At 41.8% G+C, this 19,462-nt stretch overlaps 1 protein-coding gene across 8 annotated transcripts; it reads left to right on the top strand.

Moving 5' to 3' along the window:
• The first annotated feature begins 3,422 nt into the window (after nucleotides 1-3,422).
• On the top strand, nucleotides 3,423-19,341 carry LOC141807210 (protein 4.1-like). Of its 8 annotated transcripts, XM_074693023.1 has the most exons (27): nucleotides 3,423-3,499; nucleotides 5,746-5,845; nucleotides 5,922-6,098; nucleotides 6,183-6,287; nucleotides 6,368-6,410; nucleotides 6,523-6,598; nucleotides 6,688-6,809; nucleotides 6,901-6,997; nucleotides 7,117-7,204; nucleotides 9,026-9,070; nucleotides 9,784-9,936; nucleotides 10,025-10,122; nucleotides 10,217-10,392; nucleotides 10,569-10,652; nucleotides 11,184-11,294; nucleotides 11,385-11,542; nucleotides 11,642-11,689; nucleotides 11,803-11,832; nucleotides 11,922-12,104; nucleotides 12,307-12,753; nucleotides 14,438-14,533; nucleotides 15,472-15,549; nucleotides 16,499-16,543; nucleotides 16,635-16,736; nucleotides 16,811-16,891; nucleotides 17,483-17,604; nucleotides 18,339-19,341. In XM_074693023.1, the coding sequence occupies exons 2-26, from the start codon at nucleotides 5,756-5,758 to the stop codon at nucleotides 17,591-17,593; spliced, it is 2,844 nt and encodes a 947-aa protein (XP_074549124.1). In that variant the 5' UTR covers nucleotides 3,423-3,499; nucleotides 5,746-5,755; the 3' UTR covers nucleotides 17,594-17,604; nucleotides 18,339-19,341. The 8 variants fall into 8 exon arrangements, 7 of the variants coding, with proteins under 7 accessions (XP_074549124.1, XP_074549127.1, XP_074549129.1 ...); XM_074693026.1 differs by lacking the exon at nucleotides 17,483-17,604; XM_074693028.1 differs by lacking the exon at nucleotides 12,307-12,753.
• Nucleotides 19,342-19,462: the final 121 nt, after the last annotated feature.

Genomic DNA, 19,462 nt, shown 5'->3' on the forward strand with positions numbered 1-19,462 from the left:
CAAGGAACAAATACATAAAGTCACTTGAAATTATTGAAACAGTTTTAATTCATTTGTAAAATGACTAATAAATAACGTCTGTGTGATCGATTTTGTATTTAATGATAATATTTAAATAAAAGGCAGTGTATTTTATTTTTATTTATTAAAATTTCAAAGAAAAAATCTTCACACAAACAATAGTAGCTTTAATTTTTTATTTATTTTTATTTTTTAACTTTAATGTATTAATTAATTTTTCTTATAGATTAAGTAAAACACAACTGTTTTTATGCATAGGAGATCAATATTTCACCTGAAGATGTGCTGCCCTCTGCTGGTCACTATTAGTGGTTGCACACATACACATTCACCACACTGTTTTGCCGTCTGGGTCGCTACTAGAATACAAATCCCACAATCCTCTGCAGCACAAATGAAAGAATCAAACATCTGTGAGCCCCGCCCTTTGCCTGTGAGTGACAGCTGTGTGTGGGGCGTAGCGGGGTAATCTGTGTGGGAGGGGCTTGATGAGTAAAAACCACTAATCCATTAAAACCACTGATCGGGGAGACAGAGAGGGAGGGGAGAGAAAGACAAAGGCATCAGGACTTAACTGCACCGACTTTAAACATCAGCTTTAGCATCTTTATCTTCTTTGTCTGACCCATCACACACCTGCACAGGTAAAGTGACTGTATAGACTTGTATATGAGTGTATCTGTGTGTGTGCTTGTGGGTGTGTTTATGTGTGATCATCGTGCATCATCAGCAAACATGTTGACTGATGTTTGCACACCAAAGTGCAGATGTTCAGATCACAAAAAGTATAAAGGTCAGCGTGAGGAGTACGGAGGCCCTGAGGGGTCACAGCTTTACAGTTAGTCTGAATCAGGATCTTTTTGTAACCATGATGGTAAACATGTTAGCTGTATCACACTGGAGGTCAAGCTGTCATACTGAAGAGCAGCACGCTGTGTGTGATTGGTGAGCGGATTACCTCAGCGTGATGATATTACAGCAGGGTGTGTACTCTCTGTCTTACAGCATGTCTACACACAGAATCAGAGACAAAAATAGAAATTATTACTAAATACAGGCACAATACATGAGTGTGTTAACACTTTACTGTAGATCAGATACTGTGTGAATTACAATACATTCCTCTTCAATATGATAGAAAACACAGTGATATAAACAACCTACGGTCTGTAACTAAAAAACCTTCACCGTTGGGTAGATAGATTATCCTGTGATACGTAATACTGTTAAATTGTATAATGTAAATAATAATAGAATGTACAATGTTATGATACATTTACTGTAGTATATATATGGTACTGCATTACCTGTAGCACTTTGAGATCTAAAGCATGTTTTTCAAACAAAATTAATAATAATAATAATAATAATAGTATGATAATAATAATGATAATTATTATTATTATTATAATTATTGTTATTATTATTATTGATTTTTTATTTTATTTTATTATTTTTTTTAAATACAGTATCCTGTTTTGTCACACATTTCCTACATTGTCACATATTACCTGTGATATCCTACTTTATCTTGTGATACATCATACTGTGATACATTACATTGTTTGATTACAGTTTTATCTAACATGATGCCCTGACAGCATATGTTGTGTTGTGATACATAAGATCATAGAATGTACTGTGTTATGATACATTTACTGTAGTATATATGGTACTGCATTACCTGTAGCACTTTGAGATCTAAAGCATGTTTTGCAAATAAAATTTATTTCTATTATTAATATTTATTTATTTATTTAATAATAATAATAATAAAAACAATATTATTATTACTATTCTTCTTCTTCTTTTTCTTCTTCTTTTTCTTCTTCTTCTTCTTCTTCTTCTTCTTATTATTATTATTCTTATTATTATTATTATTATTTTTATTATTATTATTATATCACATATTAGGGCTGCACGGTGGTGCAACGGTTAGCGCTGCAGCCTCACAGCAAGAAGGTCACTGGTTCAAATCCCCACCTTGGCCGGTGGGTCTTTCTGTGTGGAGTTTGCATGTTCTCCCCTTGCATGCGTGGGTTCTCTCCGGGTACTCCGGCTTCCTCCCACAGTCCAAAAACATGCTTACCAGGTTAATTGGTCACACCAAATTGTCCCTATGTGTGAGTGTGTGAGTGCATGGTTGTCTGTCTATGTGTCAGCCCTGCGATTGACTGGCGACCAGTCCAGGCTGTACCCCGCCTCTCGCCCAATGATTGCTGGGATAGGCTTCAGCCACCCGCGACCCTAAACAGGATAAGAGGTATAGAAAATGGATGGATGGATGGATATCACATATTATCCTGTAATAGATTTTACTTGTTTTGTTACTTATATCCTGTCAAATCTTTCGTTATCCTGTGATTTCTGATACTGTGATAACATATATCGTCATGTGACATCATTCATTTACTGTGATATCATAGATTATATTGTGATGTCTAACATTTCCAAGTCATACATCATCCTGTTGTACACAGTATCTTGTGTAACATTATCCTGCATTGACATGCATTATTCTTTGACATCATACATTATAAGTGTTATAGCTCACACTTTTATCTCATAGTTTCCTTTGATATCCCACCTTAACTCATGGTACTTTATCCATTATCCTGATATCATACATTATTCAGTGGTAAATCATGCTATTTTGTGAGATATTATTCTGTTATCCTTTATTGTCATGTTATTTTTTTATACCTTGGTGTCGTACATAATCCTGTTTTTAATTAAAATATCACATTTTTAAAACCATATAGGTTTGTTAATGTACCAGGTGTGAGTATACATAAATGAGATTAGAGGACTGTTGGGAACAGAGATGATTAGTCTCATTTGTTTTGTTGTGTTGGCACTTTCTAAGCAACTCACAGGTACAGATGTATTCCCCATCCCTGGTGGGTATTTTTCCCCCTGATTCAGCTCTAAAGGACGGTTTAACCAGAAGGAAAAACAAACAATCAAAAACTATCAGGACTCTTGTTGATACTGATCAGACAGATCAATCAGTCTGGAATGTGTTTGTTGTTCATCTCATATTCTTCCATAAACTGTGGTTTAATTAAATTATTTTCTTCTTTCCTTTTGCTGTCGGGATCCCTTCCTGACTTTATTATGTGGTAAGTAACACACACACACAAGCACACACACAAGCACACAGTGGAATAGTCTGTAACTGATAAAATCAGATCATTTTCTGAGAGAACTTGGATCTGAAATTATTTAATATCATGAGATCATCAAACTGTAGCATTTCACACGATGACGACAAAAACTGGAATAATAATAATAATAATGATAATAATAATTTAAAAAAAAAAAAACAATTCAGAATACAACTGCTACTTCCGCACCTTGCGTCATGACGTAACCGCTCCGCTATTGCCGTGCCTCGTGTTATAGAGAGATGACGTAGTAAAGAAAAAAAGTCGTCCGTCACCGGGTGGAAGAGGGCGAGCGTCCTGCACGAGGACAGGTAAAAATCTGCTGATGGTTTATGAACAGGAAGGATGATTATTTACCAGTAGAGACGAGCAGCGACATGACAAACATGTCTGTGATGTTTTTCAATGTATTTCATCAGTTTACAAGCGAGACAGAGAGGGAGCATCAATTCTGCTTCATCACACTGCAGCTCAGCTCAGTGTGTGTGTGTGTGTGTGTGTGTGTGTGTGTGTTTGTGTGTGAGTGTGTGTGTGCGTGTGTTGCAGCGGGGTGTTTCCTGCTGCAGGACACAAAGACTCCCCTCCCGAAATTCATACATTAAAGAAATGCATCACCGATCTGTTTGTGAGGAGACAGAAAGATTTGACCTGAAGATGGGTTTAGATTTATAGAAATAGATACTATAGACTTTAAATAAACTGTATGTGTGTATAAAATGAATGAGGGTTCATATACTGTATGAGTGTACATATTGTATGAGTGTATACTGAATGAGAGTAAATATACAGTATGAGTGTCTATGGACTTTATGAGTGTATGCATTCTGTATGTGTATTTTCTGTATGAGTGTATATTTTATGAATGTATTTAATGAATGAATGCATACTGTGAGAAAGTAAATGTACTGAATAGGTTTAAATATACTGTATGAATGAAATTATACAGTATAAGAGTAAATTTATTGTATGAGTGTATACATTTCATTGATGTTAATATATACTGAATGAGTGTATATATGCACTTGAGTGTATTGATATACACACTGTGCATGTATGTATACAGTGCGTATCTACTATGTGAGTGTATACATACAATGTTAGTTTGTTAAATTACTTCCTGAGTTGAAAACAAAGCCTTCCCAGTGTATTTATTGATCCACCATAACTTTGTGTTATATAATTTGACTAATAACAGATTTTTTATATATAGTGAGTTTGATTATTATGGTTTTCGATTTAATTGTTCCTGTATTTTGTTTTATTCTGTGTTTCATAGTAAAATTAATACTGGTATGACGAACACACAGTGAGTGAGTTTAGTTGATTATAGTAGTACTTAATGATACAGCCTATGGCAGAAAAAAACAAACACGTCTTTCGTGTGACAAAAACACATAAAAGAAGAAAAAAACTGTTCCACGTGGCGTCCCCCACCTCCCTCCACTGACCTACATCATCACCATCTTCATCATCTTCATCATCCGTCTGATCTGAACCAGATTACATTGTTGGGGGGGGGGGATTGTCTCTGTAATCCCCCACTCCCTGAGTTACCATAGCAACCCTTCACCTGACAGCTGGAGGGGTCACTGGATGGAAACCACTGGGCTCAGGGTGATCACATCATCAGAGAGTGACTGGGACAGTAGGGCTGGTGCGTTTAGACACCAATCTGAAATCTCAGCTCTCTGAGGGAGGATGATTCACAAACCTGTTTCTGATTAATGTATGAAAACCTTTTTATCTCAGAAAACTCATTAGTTTGTAGAAACTCGTTAGTTGGTGAAATTTACCTGGGTTCAGGCGCATGAGTGTAGTTAAATTTTCTCAACAGTGCCCCCTACAAAAGTCTTCGACCAAGTGTCAACAGAGCAGCACTGCTCAGGGTTAGGATCAAATGCTAAAATTTAAACTCAGCTTAAGTCAGCTGTTTAAAACTCATAGGACAACTTTATTTAAGACGTTATTTAAGTTGTTTTACATCATGTTAGGTTACATCATGTTGTTATGTTACATTTTGCTGTGTTTTGTTATGTTATGTTAAGTCATGTTACACATTACATTGTGTAAAGTTTTATTAAACATTGTTACTTTTTGTTACATATCTGTTTGTTACGCTTCAAATCATTACACTACAGTTCCTGAGGTTATGTTGCACTGCAATTTGTTGCGGTATGTTACTTAACACCAGGTGAATTTTATGTTATGTTTTGCTATGTTATGTCCTGTTTCTGTATTTTGTTCTTTTTCTAGTGTGGATTTTCATTAGCATTGCTAGTATGCCTCTGCAGTTTTTAACCTTAAACTAACTCGTCTCTCACTGCAGCCGTTGTTTGTCATCATTATTTCTCATCTTATTTTTTTGTCATTTTCAGATAATTTTTAGTCAAATGAACCTTTAGTTTTTGTCTAAGTTGGCAGGTTTGATTAATTATCCACTGAATGAAGAGTTTCTTCCCTCACACTCTCAATGCGTGAACACATTTTCTTGTCAGTCAATCAAATCTACCTCTTTGCAGTATGTTCCCTCACAGCAGATGTACTGTCTTCCTCTCAGGTGAATCATCATGACGACAGAGCCAGGTGAGCCCGAGGAAGCCCAGCCTCAAGAGGCGGAGTCTTTTCCTGAGGCTGCCGCCCACTCCACACCTAAACAGGTAAACGGACAAAAACGACTTGATGGATTACTGCTCATTAGGAAAAGTGAGATATCAGTATTTCCTGTATCCTCAGGGAGGAGAGGGCACACCGCCTCGGAGCCAAGCTAAAAGCTCTTTAACTGAGGACTCCGGCAGTCACCTGTCGTCGAGCAGTCGCATCGCCCGCTCTCCGGCCAGAACTCTGAGCTTCAGAACCATGCAGGCCAAGGTGACCCTGCTGGACGGGTCGCTGTTCACCTGCACTGTGGAGGTAAGGAGGAGGTTGTATGGATTAAAACAAACTGTGAGGATCCCAGAACTCCAGAAAACTTTAACCCTTTCCTGTCTCCATCAGAAACGAGCTCGAGGCGTGCAGCTGTTTGACAAAGTCTGTGAGCACATAAACCTGCTGGAGAGAGACTACTTCTCCCTGTCCTTCAGAGACGCAGACAACAACAAGGTACCTGTCTGTCTCTCACTCTACTTCCCTGCCTGTCAATTTCTCAGGCACTCTTTCTGATCTGTTGTCTTCTTTTGTAGAATTGGTTGGATCCCGTCAAGGAGTTAAAGAAGCAGGTCAGAGGTCAGTTTTTATGTTTGTCACTTACAGATTAAAACAGGTTAACGAGTATATCTCCATCAGGTGTAACAGATTAACTGTGTAGTTTTTAATTTCCCTGTTTTCTGTCTCTCAGGTGTTCCCTGGAACTTCTCCTTCAATGTGAAATTTTACCCACCAGACCCAGCTCAGCTGTCAGAGGACATCACCAGGTACATCTACCTACCTGTTGACACTACCTCACTGCTGTCAACTGCAACGTTCTTACCTGTTTGTTCACCTGAGAACTCTGGTTTCGTAGGTACTTCCTGTGTCTGCAGCTGAGGCAGGATATAGTTTCCGGTCGTCTTCCGTGTTCTTTTGCTACTCACACAGTCCTCGGCTCCTACACCATCCAGTCAGAGCTTGGGGACTACGATCCTGGTAACATTCACTTCTACATTGAACGCTAGCTATGATATACCGTTTCATCATGTCTCACCTGTCTGTCTCTCACCTGTCTGTCTCTCTACAGATGAGTGTGGAGCAGATTATGTCAGTGAATTGTGTTTTGCTCCGAATCAAACCAAAGAGATGGAGGAGAAGATCATGGAGCTCCACCGAACACATCGGTTAGATTATTTGTGAATAGATTGTGTTTTTTATTGAAAAGCCTAAGTTTTTGGGATATGAAACTGACGTGTGTGTGTGTGTGTGTGTGCGTGTCTCTGTGTCTCTGTGTGTGTTTTAGAGGAATGACCCCAGCTGAAGCAGACTTGCACTTCTTAGAAAACGTCAAAAAACTCTCGATGTATGGAGTCGACCTTCATCATGCAAGGGTAAACACACACACTTTGATATTATTATTAAGTATTCTTCATTGTTTTTACTTTGTCTGTGTGTCTATTACGTTGTGTACATCGCTGTGCGTGTCTTACATAAATGTGTCCACATCATAAACAGAGAGCTTCAGTAAAGCTTTAAATTTGTTCCATATCAATAATTTCATTATTTATAACACAACAAACATTTCATCATAGAGACATTAATAACACAGAATGATCTCTGTGACCCAGCACAGTCTGATCCATCGATACATGACCCACTTCCTGTTCCTGATCAATCATGTGTGTGTGTGTGTTTTTATCTCTGTGTGAGTGTGTGTGTCTATAGATTTTCCATGATGGTTGTTTCCATTGTTTAGCCAGAATAGTTTGAAGCCCCATGTCCTGTTGTCTAATCACTCCCGTTGCCATCCATCCGTTTATTCATCCATCTATCTATCAATCCACATACTGTTCATCAATTTGTCCATTCATCCTTCTGTCCACCCATTCATCAATCCATCTGTCGTTCCATCTAAAATTTGTTTATCCATTCATCCATCTATTTGTCGTCCATCCATTCACCTATCCGTCTGTCTTTCCTTTCATTCATTCATTCATCTGTCCACTCAAAAAATAATTCCTTTTTAGGACGATTCTTCTTTCTATCTACTTTTTTTCAATAATTCATCCATCCATCTCTTAATCCATTCATCAGTCACATAACTCATTCATTCCTTTTATGGACATATTAATCCACCTGTCATTAGTCCATCATCTATCCGTCCATCCATCCATCCATCCATCCATCCATCCATCCATCCATCCATCCATCCATCCATCCATCCATCCATCCATCAATCCATCCATCATCTATCCATCCATTAATCAATCCATTCATTTATTCATCCATCCACCAAGTATCAGTGATAAGTTCAACTATCCATCCATCCATCCATCCATCCATTATCAGTGATTCCTCCATCAATCCATCATCCATCCATTCATCCATCCACCGTCTATCCATTTGTACATCCATCCATCCATTCATCCATCCATTCATCTAATTATTTATCCATCCACCAAGTATCAGTGATTAGTTCATCCTTTCAAACGTCCATCCACCTATCCATCCATCCATTCAATCATCCACTTTTAGTGATTAGTCTATTCATCTTTTATTGAACCAATACACACATCTATCTATCTATCTATCTATCTATCTGTCTATCTATCTATCTATCTATCTATCTATCTATCTATCTATCTATCTATCTATCTATCTATCTATCTATCTATCCACCTGCAGCCTCTTGTTTTCATGACAGTGGGCTGGCTCCGCCCCCACTCCCTCAGATCATTAAAGCGTCTAGATGAGGTGACATCAGAGGCGGAATGATCCGGAGGATTCACAGAGACTCTTTAGTTTTCTGTGGCAGGCTTGTTCTGCAGTGATGTGATGCAGTAACAAGTAGAGAGAGGAGGAACAAGTGTGTGTCCGTGAGGCATTAGTGCTTCTGAGGTTCACAGAACGACATCAGGGGATTTTTAGCTGGAGAAAGAAACAGTGTATGTGTGTGTGTGTGTGTGTGTGTGTGTGTGTGTGTGTGTGTGTGTGTGTGTGTGTGTGTGTGTGTGTGTGTGTGTGTGTGTGTGTGTGTGTGTGTGTGTGTGTGTGTTTGCATTTAAGGATTAAAACTCACAGAGCTGTGGGTGTTGCAGTCTTTGAGTTAGACTATGACCTGACACTTAGATCAGCTGTTCTTTCTTTTTGTTTCGTCTGTCTGTTCTGTCTGTCTGTCTGGTCTGTCTGCCTGTCTGTCTCTCTGTCTGTAGATGGTAGGAAGTCGCTCTGATTGCTTTCCTTCACCTCAGTCAGAGGTAAGACAGTCATATGTGTGCAGTTGTGTTTGTGGCCATAAACCTTCATTTCATCACCCAAGATTTTGTAAACAACAGACGGTCTGTTAGTCTAATAAAGTTCTGACACCACAAACACGACCCCAGAGGTTAAGATCTGGGGCTGAATTGGCTCAGGGGACACTAGGGCCCTGAAGTTTAGTTCTTCCCACAGCACACTGGCTTATTCTGCTAGCTATAACCACCCTTTACGTGTCTGATTAGTAAGTGTGAAAACATATTTTCCTTTGAAAGTGCTCACTCTGTTCTATACTCTGGGGTCTTTGCTGTTGCTCCCCCTGCCTCTGCTTTTCATACAAGTGAAGGGTGATGTGCTCTCCCCTCCTCAGGCCTCTGTATTTCTAATGACAGAGCGTGTCAACAAGTAAATTTTAACTCTCTTTGACCAAGTGATTTGACTGAACTGTGAAGTTGGACTTTTTAACATGGGGCTCTTTGGAGACTGACTCATTGCTGGAGACAGCATCTAGTGGACACTCAGGGAACTGCAGCTTTTTTTTTCTGTCTTTTTTTTTGTTTTGCCTCTAAATGTAGCTTCATTTTCAGCTCAGCAGGTTCCAGATGGAAATTGTTTTTTAAATGTTCCATTAAACTCTTCATATACTCATTCATGAGTGCCTGTGTATATGTGTGTATGTATGTGTGTACGTATGTGTGCACCTGTGTATGAGCAGGACTCAGAGGGCGTGGCCATCATGTTGGGTGTGTGCAGTAGCGGTCTGCTGGTCTACAGAGACAGACTGAGGATCAACAGGTTCTCGTGGCCAAAGATTCTGAAGATCTCTTACAAACGCAACAACTTCTACATCAAGATCCGGCCAGGGGAGGTACAACACACACCTGCAAACACACACAAGTAGCATATGTTAAGCAGCGCATTGGTTTATCACTCACTTGTTTGTCTGCTGCTCCCAGTTTGACCAGTTTGAGTCCACGATTGGTTTCAAGCTGCTGAACCACCGAGCAGCTAAACGCCTGTGGAAGGTGTGTGTGGAGCATCACTCCTTCTTCAGGTGAGTCTGTGATAGTGTCACCACAACACACTCAGGTGATGATCATCATGTGACACCTTTCCCTACCTCACCCCCTCTCCTGCCCGTCTCTCAGGTTGCTGTCTCCAGAGGAGACCCCAAAGAAGGTGTTGTCTCTAGGCTCAAAGTTTCGATACAGTGGTCGGACTCAGATCCAGAGTCGCAGAGCGAGTGCTCAGATCTCCAGACCTGCACCGCACTTCCCTAGATGCATCAGTAAAAGGAACATGCTGAGTCGCAGCCTGGATGGAGGTACTCGCACTGACCGTGCTGTTGGTGGTCTTTGAAGTTCTGATACATGTAACGCTTGTCTCAGGGGTTCAAATCTCAGTGAAGGTTTTGATTCCAGGTTAGGTCGCTGGTTTCAGTCTTGCTCTGTGATACATGTTAATCCCTGTTTGGTGATCAGAGTTCTCATTGGTCCCCAGCTTCAAGGGTTACGCCCAACTCCTCTTTGATTGGCTCTCCAGCCATCACATCTTCTCTCAAAGCAAACGGTGGCGCTCACACAGGTAGAGTCGCTCACTGCAGACACACCGCTCCACTACAGAAGTACTGTAGCAGTACTGCTCTGTGATTGGCTGCAGCTCTGCAGTACTGTAGTAGTACTGCTTTGTGATTGGCTGCAGCTCTGACTGCTTCCCTAAGCTTTTTTAAGGAATGCTGTGCTCTGATTGGTTGTTGGGGCCCTGCTTAGATCTGTTTCAGTATCTGTCCAATCAGTGCTGGTGTTTTTTCAATGACATCATCAGGTCAGATGTGATCAGATCTTTGCGCCCTGTTACCATGAGAGGTGTGGTTCAGACTGTGGGGAATGGTTAGCCCCGCCCCTTTTAGAGTGGGAGCTCGACAGGAGGTCATGCGTCATTACCGTTAGCATGCATCATGCTAACTACCAGTATGTGAGCTCATGGTGGTTCTGAATGCTGATTGGCTGATTAGCCCGGGCTGCACTGCATGTCACCTGAGCTCGAATTTTCTAAGGTGGTGACCACCGCTGCAACTAATGTGTGTGTGTGTTGTGCGTGTGTGTGTGTGTGTAGATATGGGTACAGGTGCAGGGCTGTATGGAGCATCTAAAGCCATAGCAGTCAGTGACCTCATCACAGTCGTCACCCCAGAGAGGACAGCTGAGGAAAGGAGGGCGGAGCCAGGTACAGAAATAACCAATCAGAAGAGAGATCACATTCCAATTCCTCCCTGTCCTCTCTTAAGTCCTCATCTCCTTTCTGGTTTTGTCCTAGTTGAGGAGGTTCTGGTGGTGCAGGAGAGGATGGAGGATGAGGAGGAAGAAGACGAGGAGGAGGAGGAAGAGGAGGAGGTGGAAGAGGTAGTGGATGAGGACAAAATCGCCACAGAGGTTTCTCAGCAGAGTCCTCCGACACAGAAACAAGAAACTAAGGTAACCTGTCTCACCTGTCTCTCATGAACAACATGTCTCTCTGATGTTGTGTGTGGTGAAATAGCTCAAAGGTGATTCTTTGTTTTTGTTTATCTTCAGACTGAGCTGACAGACACAGCTTTGGAAGGGGAGCTGACCAACACAGAGGTAAAGGTGTTATTTATATTTACACACCACATTCACATCCTAACAGAGCACACCTGAGCCTGTGCACCAGAAAACTCATTCTTAAAAACAACATGTCTGCTTGTGTGCGTCAGTCTGATCAGGATGAAGACTTAAAGACTCAGGTAAGGTGTACTTGTTTTCTCTCAACTTTTTATTTTTCTTCCAACAATTCTGAAGTGGTCTCAGGATGTTGTCATTGGTTCTTGTTCAGGAGACTTTTGGGAGTCCAGAGGAGGAGCAGAAACCCCAGAGCACCATCAGCGCTCTCAGGCGCTCCTTTTTAGAAGAAGAAACAGGAGGACGAGGAATGACAGAGTGGGAGAAACGTCTCTCCTCCTCACCTCTACGAAGACTTGACGACTCCCCCATGATCGAACCACTGGAACCTGAAGAGGCAAGGACACACACACACACACACACACACACAGATTAAATCACAGACATTCAAATGTCCAACTGTTTAAGCTGATACTAACTTACACTTAAGCTGATTGGTCCACTTAGCTGTCATTCTAAAAGGTGTAACTGAAGCACCTCCTCCTTTGTGATTGGTTACAGTAAGTATCTGTTTAATGTTGCTCACCTGTGCGCTCCAGGTGGGTGGGGTTATATCAAACCAAGCTTCTTCTCAGCCAATAAAAGAGAAGAACTTCACCGTCGGGCGGAGCTACGACACCACCTCTGGTATAGTTGTCACCATGACGATGGACAACGTCCCTGATGTTACCATGACTCCTGGGATAATTGAGATGGACAGGCAAGTGAGGATCATCCCGTTGTCCAGTGCTGATGATGTCACCAAAGGGGGACAACTGATCACCATCCAAGAGGTGAAGACCCCAACCTCTCCTTTAGAACCACCACCAGGGCCCTATGACATCACTAGGCATGTCATCAGTGTACCTGGAACCAGAAGCCTAGACCTCCCTGAGAGTGGAGCCTCCCTGCTTGCTCCTAAATCCCCATTGGATGACCTCAACTTAAGCCCCGCCCTCTCTCCGGGTTACCTGACGGGCAGGACATCACCATCTTTCGCCAGAGTGGTATGCTGATTGGATGATTGATGGATGGCATGGAAACACAAATATGGAGGGAACACTGCAAGCGAGCTTCCGACCTGGAAATGATGCCGAAGCATGGCTCACCTGAGCCAGTTCAAACTGAACACCTGAGCTCAAACCAACAGGAAACAAGATGGGGTGATTGGGGTAAGCAGCTGGAGGTCAGGTGAATACAGGTGAGAGAAGGTGATGAGTGACAGGGTTGGAAGATTAAAGTAGAGGGCAGGTTAGTTATTTTAAGTGAGGTCAAGTTTTACAGGTGAGGTCGGATAATAAGCACAGAGGTCAGAAGTTTACAGGTGGGGCCAGAGGTTATAAATGAGAAAAGATGACTACTGGTGAGGTCAGATGGTCAACAATGAGGTTGGGGGATTATGGGTGAGGTCAGATGACTACTGGTGAGGTCAGATGGTCAACAATGAGGTCGGGGGATTATGGGTGAGGTCAGATGACTACTGGTGAGGTCAGATGGTCAACAATGAGGTCAGGGGATTATGCTTGAGGTCAGATGACTACCTGTGAGGTCAGATGGTCAACAATGAGGTCAAGGGATTACCGGTGAGGTCAGATGATTACAGATGAGGTCAAATAAATACAGGTGAGGTCACGTGATATTAGTTGATTAATTGTGAGGTCCGATAATTGTGGATGAGGTCAAATAATTAGTGATGAGGTCACATGATAAAGGGTGAGGTCAGATTTTTAGTCACAAGGTCAGATGATTACTGATGAGGTCTGGTGATTACAGGTGAGGTCAGATGACGAGTGAAGAGGTCAGGTGATTGCAGGTGATGTAATTAGTCATGAAGTGGAGTTAGAGGGGAGGTCAGGTGATCAGTTTAAACGCTGCTTTTTATCTTGTTTTTTTTTCAGATTTAAAATAATCTGAGTGTCTGAAATCACTTTACCACTAAGATACACTTTTCATATGTTTTGTAATTTAAACAGCTGTGTTGAGATTTAATGTTTATTTATTGACAGTATCAAGTTAAATAGTAATTGTAATTTGTAATGGTTTTTTTCAATTAATAAATAAAATTACCAATAAGTAACTTAACTGTTACAGTGAGAAGAGACTGATTTCAGACACAGCACTTCGTTTTTACTTTACACAAATTTTTTCACTGGTTTTGATTTGCTGCTGGAGGCGGACCTTATATCTTTTTTCTACCCCTTACTTCCTGTCAGGCTTTTTCTGATTGGCTGTTTGCCTTCTTTTGGTGCTTTGTTAGCTGGTTTAAATGTGCAACAGCTTTAGGAAGTTTTGATACATCAGTGTTGTGTTATTTTGACTAACCCCTGCTTACTTTCAATGGTTGACCAATCACAGCTGACTGATGGTAAACATGTCAGAGTTTCAAAATAAGAGTCTCAGATCCCTTCCTAAAGAGTAGAAAGTGTCGTTTAAAGCAATGAACTGTAATTTATATTGAAAAACACTGAGATGAAGTCTTGAAATGACGGCTGGATATTAACGACAGCACACCTGGACCCTGACCACGCCCCCTAGTGAACCCTGACCACGCCCCTCACCCCACACTGAACACACCCCCTGCATGGCTGCAGCTTCGCTCAGTTTTGAACAATTAATTCTTTCCATTTATTTCCCTAACGCGTGTGAATGTTCTGTGTGTGTGTTTGTGCGTGTGTATGTGTGTGTGTGCAGCCCAAACCTACCTTAGAAGAAATGTCCCCTGAGCTGACCGCTCTGCTGAAATCGGCCAGAGAACAAAAAACCTTCAGAGAACACAACCTGCTGAAGGTGCTGTCTGCCTGCATGCTCACCTGTCTGCCTGCTCACCTGTGTGTTTGTTTATCTATGTGTCTGTTTACCTGTGTGTTTGTTTACCTGTCTGTCTGATTACCTGTATGTCTGCTTGCCTGTTTTTCTGCCTCATCACCTGTGTGTCTGCTCACCTGTCTGCCTGTTTACCTGTGTGTCTGCTCACCTGTCAGTCTGTTTACCTGTGTTTCTGCTCACCTGTCAGTCTGTTAACCTATGTACCAGCTTACCTGTCTGTCTGATTACCTGTGTGTCTGCTTGCCCGTTTTTCTGCCTCATCACCTGTCTGCCTGCTCACCTGTCTGTTTACCAGTCTGCCTGCTCACCTGTTTGTTTGTTTACCTGTGTGTCTGCTCGCCTGTCCGTCTGTTTACCTGTGTGTCTGCTCACTTGTCCATCTGTTTACCCATCCGTCTGTTTACCTGTCTGTCTGTTTTCCTGTGTGTCTGCTCACCTGTATGTCTGATTACCTGTGTGTCTGCTTGACTGTTTTTCTGCCTCATCACCTGCCTGTTTGTTTACCTGTCTATCTGCTCACCTGCCTGTACTACTGTCTTGAAGCTCACCTGTCTATCTGCTCACCTGCCTGTACTACTGTCTTAAAGCTCACCTGTCTATCTGCTCACCTGCCTGCTTGCCTGCCCGTTTGTCTTCTTACCTGTCTGTCAGTCAGTGATTATGTTAAAGATATTTAAGTGTTGTCCAATCAGAGCTTTTGATTCAGAGCTGTGCTGTGATTGGTCAGCAGCTGTATGATGTAATATGAGGATGTCATGTGATTCAGTGACATCATCAAAGACTCTGTTCTGAAAGCTCTCCTGCACAGGTGTTGTTCTTTCTGATCCAGGTGTGTGTTGTGCTGAAGCCCCGCCCCCTCACAACTGATCAATGTTTTGTTTCCTGACTTCCTGTTTCAGACGTCAGAGAAGGTGGAGACCGTCTTCCTGGTAGCAGACCCATGTGACCAGGATCAGCCGACAGCAGAGCAACCACAGGTAGCGACAGGAACTCTTGTTGGTCCGCCCCCTACAAACCCCCCACCCCCGCCACCAGGGGCCTGCGTGACGCATACTGATGATGTCACAGATGACTGGGACACTGATGATGCTAGTCACAATGCTAATGATGCAGACCAGGTGTATTTTGAAACCAGTAAACATGGGGTCAGTGATGATGAAGGCAGTGATGACGAGCCCAGCAGTGAGGCTAGTGAGGATGATGCTAGCGATGCTAGCGAAGATGCTATCAGTGTGTTAGCACGGGCTGCAGTGGAAGAAGTCATGGAGGAGGCTCTCTCACAGGATCTGAGCACAGAGACGAATGATGCTAATCAAGATAGCATTAATGCTAACAGTACAATTAACATGGAGGCTAATAACAGCCTCAGCAGACCCTGTTCTGTCATTGGCTCCCAACCCACCACCGGTTCTTACGATCGTTATGACAACAAGGATTCTGAGGATGAGGAGGAGGAGGATGAGGAGGGATGGAGGTTTGGAGAAAACTCTCCTCCTCCCTCCTGTTTGCGTCGCAGCTCGGCCAATCAGAAGCAGCCCTCAGACCACAGTGATGATGAAGATGAAGATGAAGAAGAGTCAGAATCTCTGCAGGAGGTAACACCTGAGACTGACACCTGCCCCCCTAATCCAAACCCGGTTATCCTACCTCGTTTACCAGAATCCAGTTTATCTCACCTGGTTATTCTCCCTGAACCCAGCCCGGTTAATCCAGAACAAGTAACCCCCTATGTGGTTAGTCCTCGTACCCAAGATAATCCAGCCCCAGTGGTCCCAGTTAACCCAGATCCCAGATGCTGGTCTTGATGTTGATTTGTGGTTGTGTGGATTTATATAAAACTGTTTTTTTTTCATGTATATTTTGGATTAAAAATGTGAGAGTGATATCTCTGGATTAATAATCTCTACGAATGCTATGTCTCATTAGGAGGTCCCAGTAATGAGAAAGACTCTGACGTATGAAGCTCCAGGGGTGAGCATGTTTCACGGCTCTTCATTAAATTCTCGTTTTTGCTTCACTCATTGCACAATCTTTTAACTTTTACTGTGTTTTTGTGTTTCAGAGTCAGGCGGACTCTGATCATCCTCCTTCAGGGGTGCTGCTGAGCTCTCAGACCTTCACTGCAGAGACCTCGAACACCAGCACCACCACACACATCACCAAGGTAACACTGCACACTGCAATGACACCGATTGTAAGCCTAAAGATTCAGAGTGTGACGATTCTGTTTGTGTTTAGACTCTGAAAGGAGGAATCTCTGAAACCAGGATCGAGAAGAGAATCGTGATTTCAGGAGACACTGACATTGACCACGACCAGGTAACTACAAAAAACTTTATTTAAAACACATGAAACAACAAAATTAAACAGCTTTCAATTAGGAGAGGCCTGGGTTATCCTGGGAATGGCTGCGACAAATTCTGCTTTTTGACGTCATTCTCCACTGTTTTTTAGGTGCTAATGTTAGTAGATGATCTTAACTGATTACGTTTCCCTCTGGCTGTTTTTTTTTTAATTCTTCCCAAATTCCTGCTGAGGTCTCATCTGAAACATTTTTTTTTTCAACTTGAGAAAACCAAAATAAAGAATCTAATTAATGAAATTAGGATAAAGGTGAAAAAAATGCTGGATTAAAATATACAGTATGCTGAAAAGACTTTGCTTCTGTACAGAGCAAATAACTTGGATGATGGTTAAAGGCAAATAAGCGCTTTGTTAATTTCAAATCATAGACAAATTGAAATGTCATCACTTGATTTGATCCACTTGTAAACATCTTTATATGACCACAAACCAAACTGGAAGCCACTTAAAACCAGTGGAACAAACTGGTCTATGATTCAGATCACAACAACCTTTAAACCAACACCTGGGCCCAGTTCTGGTTCTGAACAGCTGTCTCTGTTAAAGGCTCTTGCAGAGGCGCTCAGTGAGGCCCGGCGGCAGCACCCTGAGCTGTCCGTCACTCGTGTGGTGGTCCATAAAGAAACAGAGGTCTCACCTGATCATGTCATTGATTAGTGAAATCACAGGTAACACAGAGTGGCAGGCTCTGCCCTTAAGGTGGAAACTGGATGCTGATTGGCTCATGCATGTAAATTCTTGTGCTGATGATCAGGAAGAGAAAACAAGAGACAAACAGCAACGAAACATCAGGGCTTCTGATTGGTTGAAAAACAGCCCGAGAAGACTAGTCTCTGATTGACAAAGAGAAATGGAAGATGGCCTTTGATTGGTTCAGAGAATACAGGAAAAGAAGACTTGTTTCTGATTGGTTGATGCTAATCAGGTTAGTTACTTCCTGATCAATCAGCTGATAATTGATCAGCCAATCAAGTGGATTGTTGATCACTCAGCTTAACAACACATCATCCAACATTTCTCTAAAAATGCTAAGCTATCATGCTACATCATAAGTGGCTCTCCCTTTAAGTATGTCATGTTGGAGCACAGTTGAAGAGATGTGGCCTCGCCTCCGGAAGCACACCTTTTGACATACTAACATGCTATGCAATGCTAACATCTTGAACCATGCTTTGAAGCTTGCTGTGCTATGCTAACATGCTAACTAGCATGTGCATGTAGTTTTCTGGTTAGCTTAGTTTGTCCAGTTTGAACAGGTGGATTATGGGAGTACTCTTTTTTTATCCTCTGTATTGGTATCTCCTAAGATGTTTTGGAATGTTCTTAAAAATTCTAGAATGTTCTGGAATGTCACATGGATTTCTCTGTTTTGCTGCTCTCAGTGTTTCCATCTTTCTTTCAGGACTAACTCACTCCAGGACTCTGGTGCATTATGGGATTTATGATAAAGAAGATGGACTGACACAGATAACCATCAGACATTAATGGAACTCTGGATGTACACACACATCGACATGCATGCCCACCCGTACACACAAACACACACACAGACACATAAACACACACAGTTTCACCTGTCTGTCTGACTGAAGGGGTGGGGCCAGTGGCTGAGTTAGCCTCGGTTAGCATTTGTGCTATAATAAGACAAAATTTAGACTAGATTGTGTTGAATGACGTTGCAAAGAATGTGAGGAGAGACAGACAGGTCAGAAACAGCAGGGGGCGCTGTTGTGATGCAATTGTCATGTCACCACAGCAGCCACACATTAACTTTGACCCCAAAATAACCCGACTGGCTGCAGCACTTCCTGTCAAAGAAGCCTCAACCTCAGACCCGACACATCACCAGATAAAGGCAGCACCTGATTGGTGGTTTGGATCAGCTGAGTGGAAGCACAGTAAAGAATCATCCAGCCAACATTTTGCATTCAGTGACTGGTGCTTTTATTTTGACAGCTGAGCCAAAACTGTTTCCTGTCTGAAATATTTATTAGCATTCATGCTAAAACTGTAATAGCTCACTTTATAGCAGCTAGAGTTAGCACCTGCAATACAACAGTAATGTGCCATTCTGTCATCCCACCGTGAAACCTTTTTTTTTCTGAATTCACCTGACTCACCTCTTTATTAAACTGGTTATTGATTGGTTGATTGGTTGATTGATTGATCTGTTGAACCTCACCCGGCACCTCAGATTATTTTGTCCTGTTCATGCCCCTTTATCATTTCAGATATTGATTATTCCTTCAGGTGTTTGTCCTTATGAACATGCTTCCTAGTTTAAAATGAACACTTTGACCACGCCCCCTGGTGTCATATTACAGAACTCCTGTTTTATTTAAAAAAGAATTCAAACCGAATGAATGTATCTTTACCCACAAACACAAATAAACTGATGAAGAAACGAGTCACTGTTCAGTCTGACATTTTTTTAATATACCTCTTTACCGAAAAATAACATCTTCTTTGATTTATTTTAGATGACTCAATTGAATTGATTCATCTGAATTGACTCATTTGAATAAC

The sequence above is a fragment of the Halichoeres trimaculatus genome, unplaced genomic scaffold (assembly GCF_033239565.1).
Source record: "Halichoeres trimaculatus isolate MK-OKI-2021-1 unplaced genomic scaffold, fHalTri1.1 fHalTri1_scaffold_18, whole genome shotgun sequence".
In the NCBI taxonomy this organism is placed as follows: domain Eukaryota; kingdom Metazoa; phylum Chordata; class Actinopteri; order Labriformes; family Labridae; genus Halichoeres; species Halichoeres trimaculatus.

What these genes read in the sequence shown, in the direction of transcription:
- LOC141807210 (XM_074693023.1), top strand. Translation starts at nt 5,756, where the DNA reads ATGACGACAGAGCCAGGTGAGCCCGAGGAAGCCCAGCCTCAAGAGGCG. An exon ending in GAGAACACAACCTGCTGAAG is followed by an intron (nt 14,534 to 15,471) that starts GTGCTGTCTGCC and finishes TTCCTGTTTCAG; the next exon opens with ACGTCAGAGAAGGTGGAGAC. An exon ending in TGACGTATGAAGCTCCAGGG is followed by an intron (nt 16,544 to 16,634) that starts GTGAGCATGTTT and finishes TTTGTGTTTCAG; the next exon opens with AGTCAGGCGGACTCTGATCA.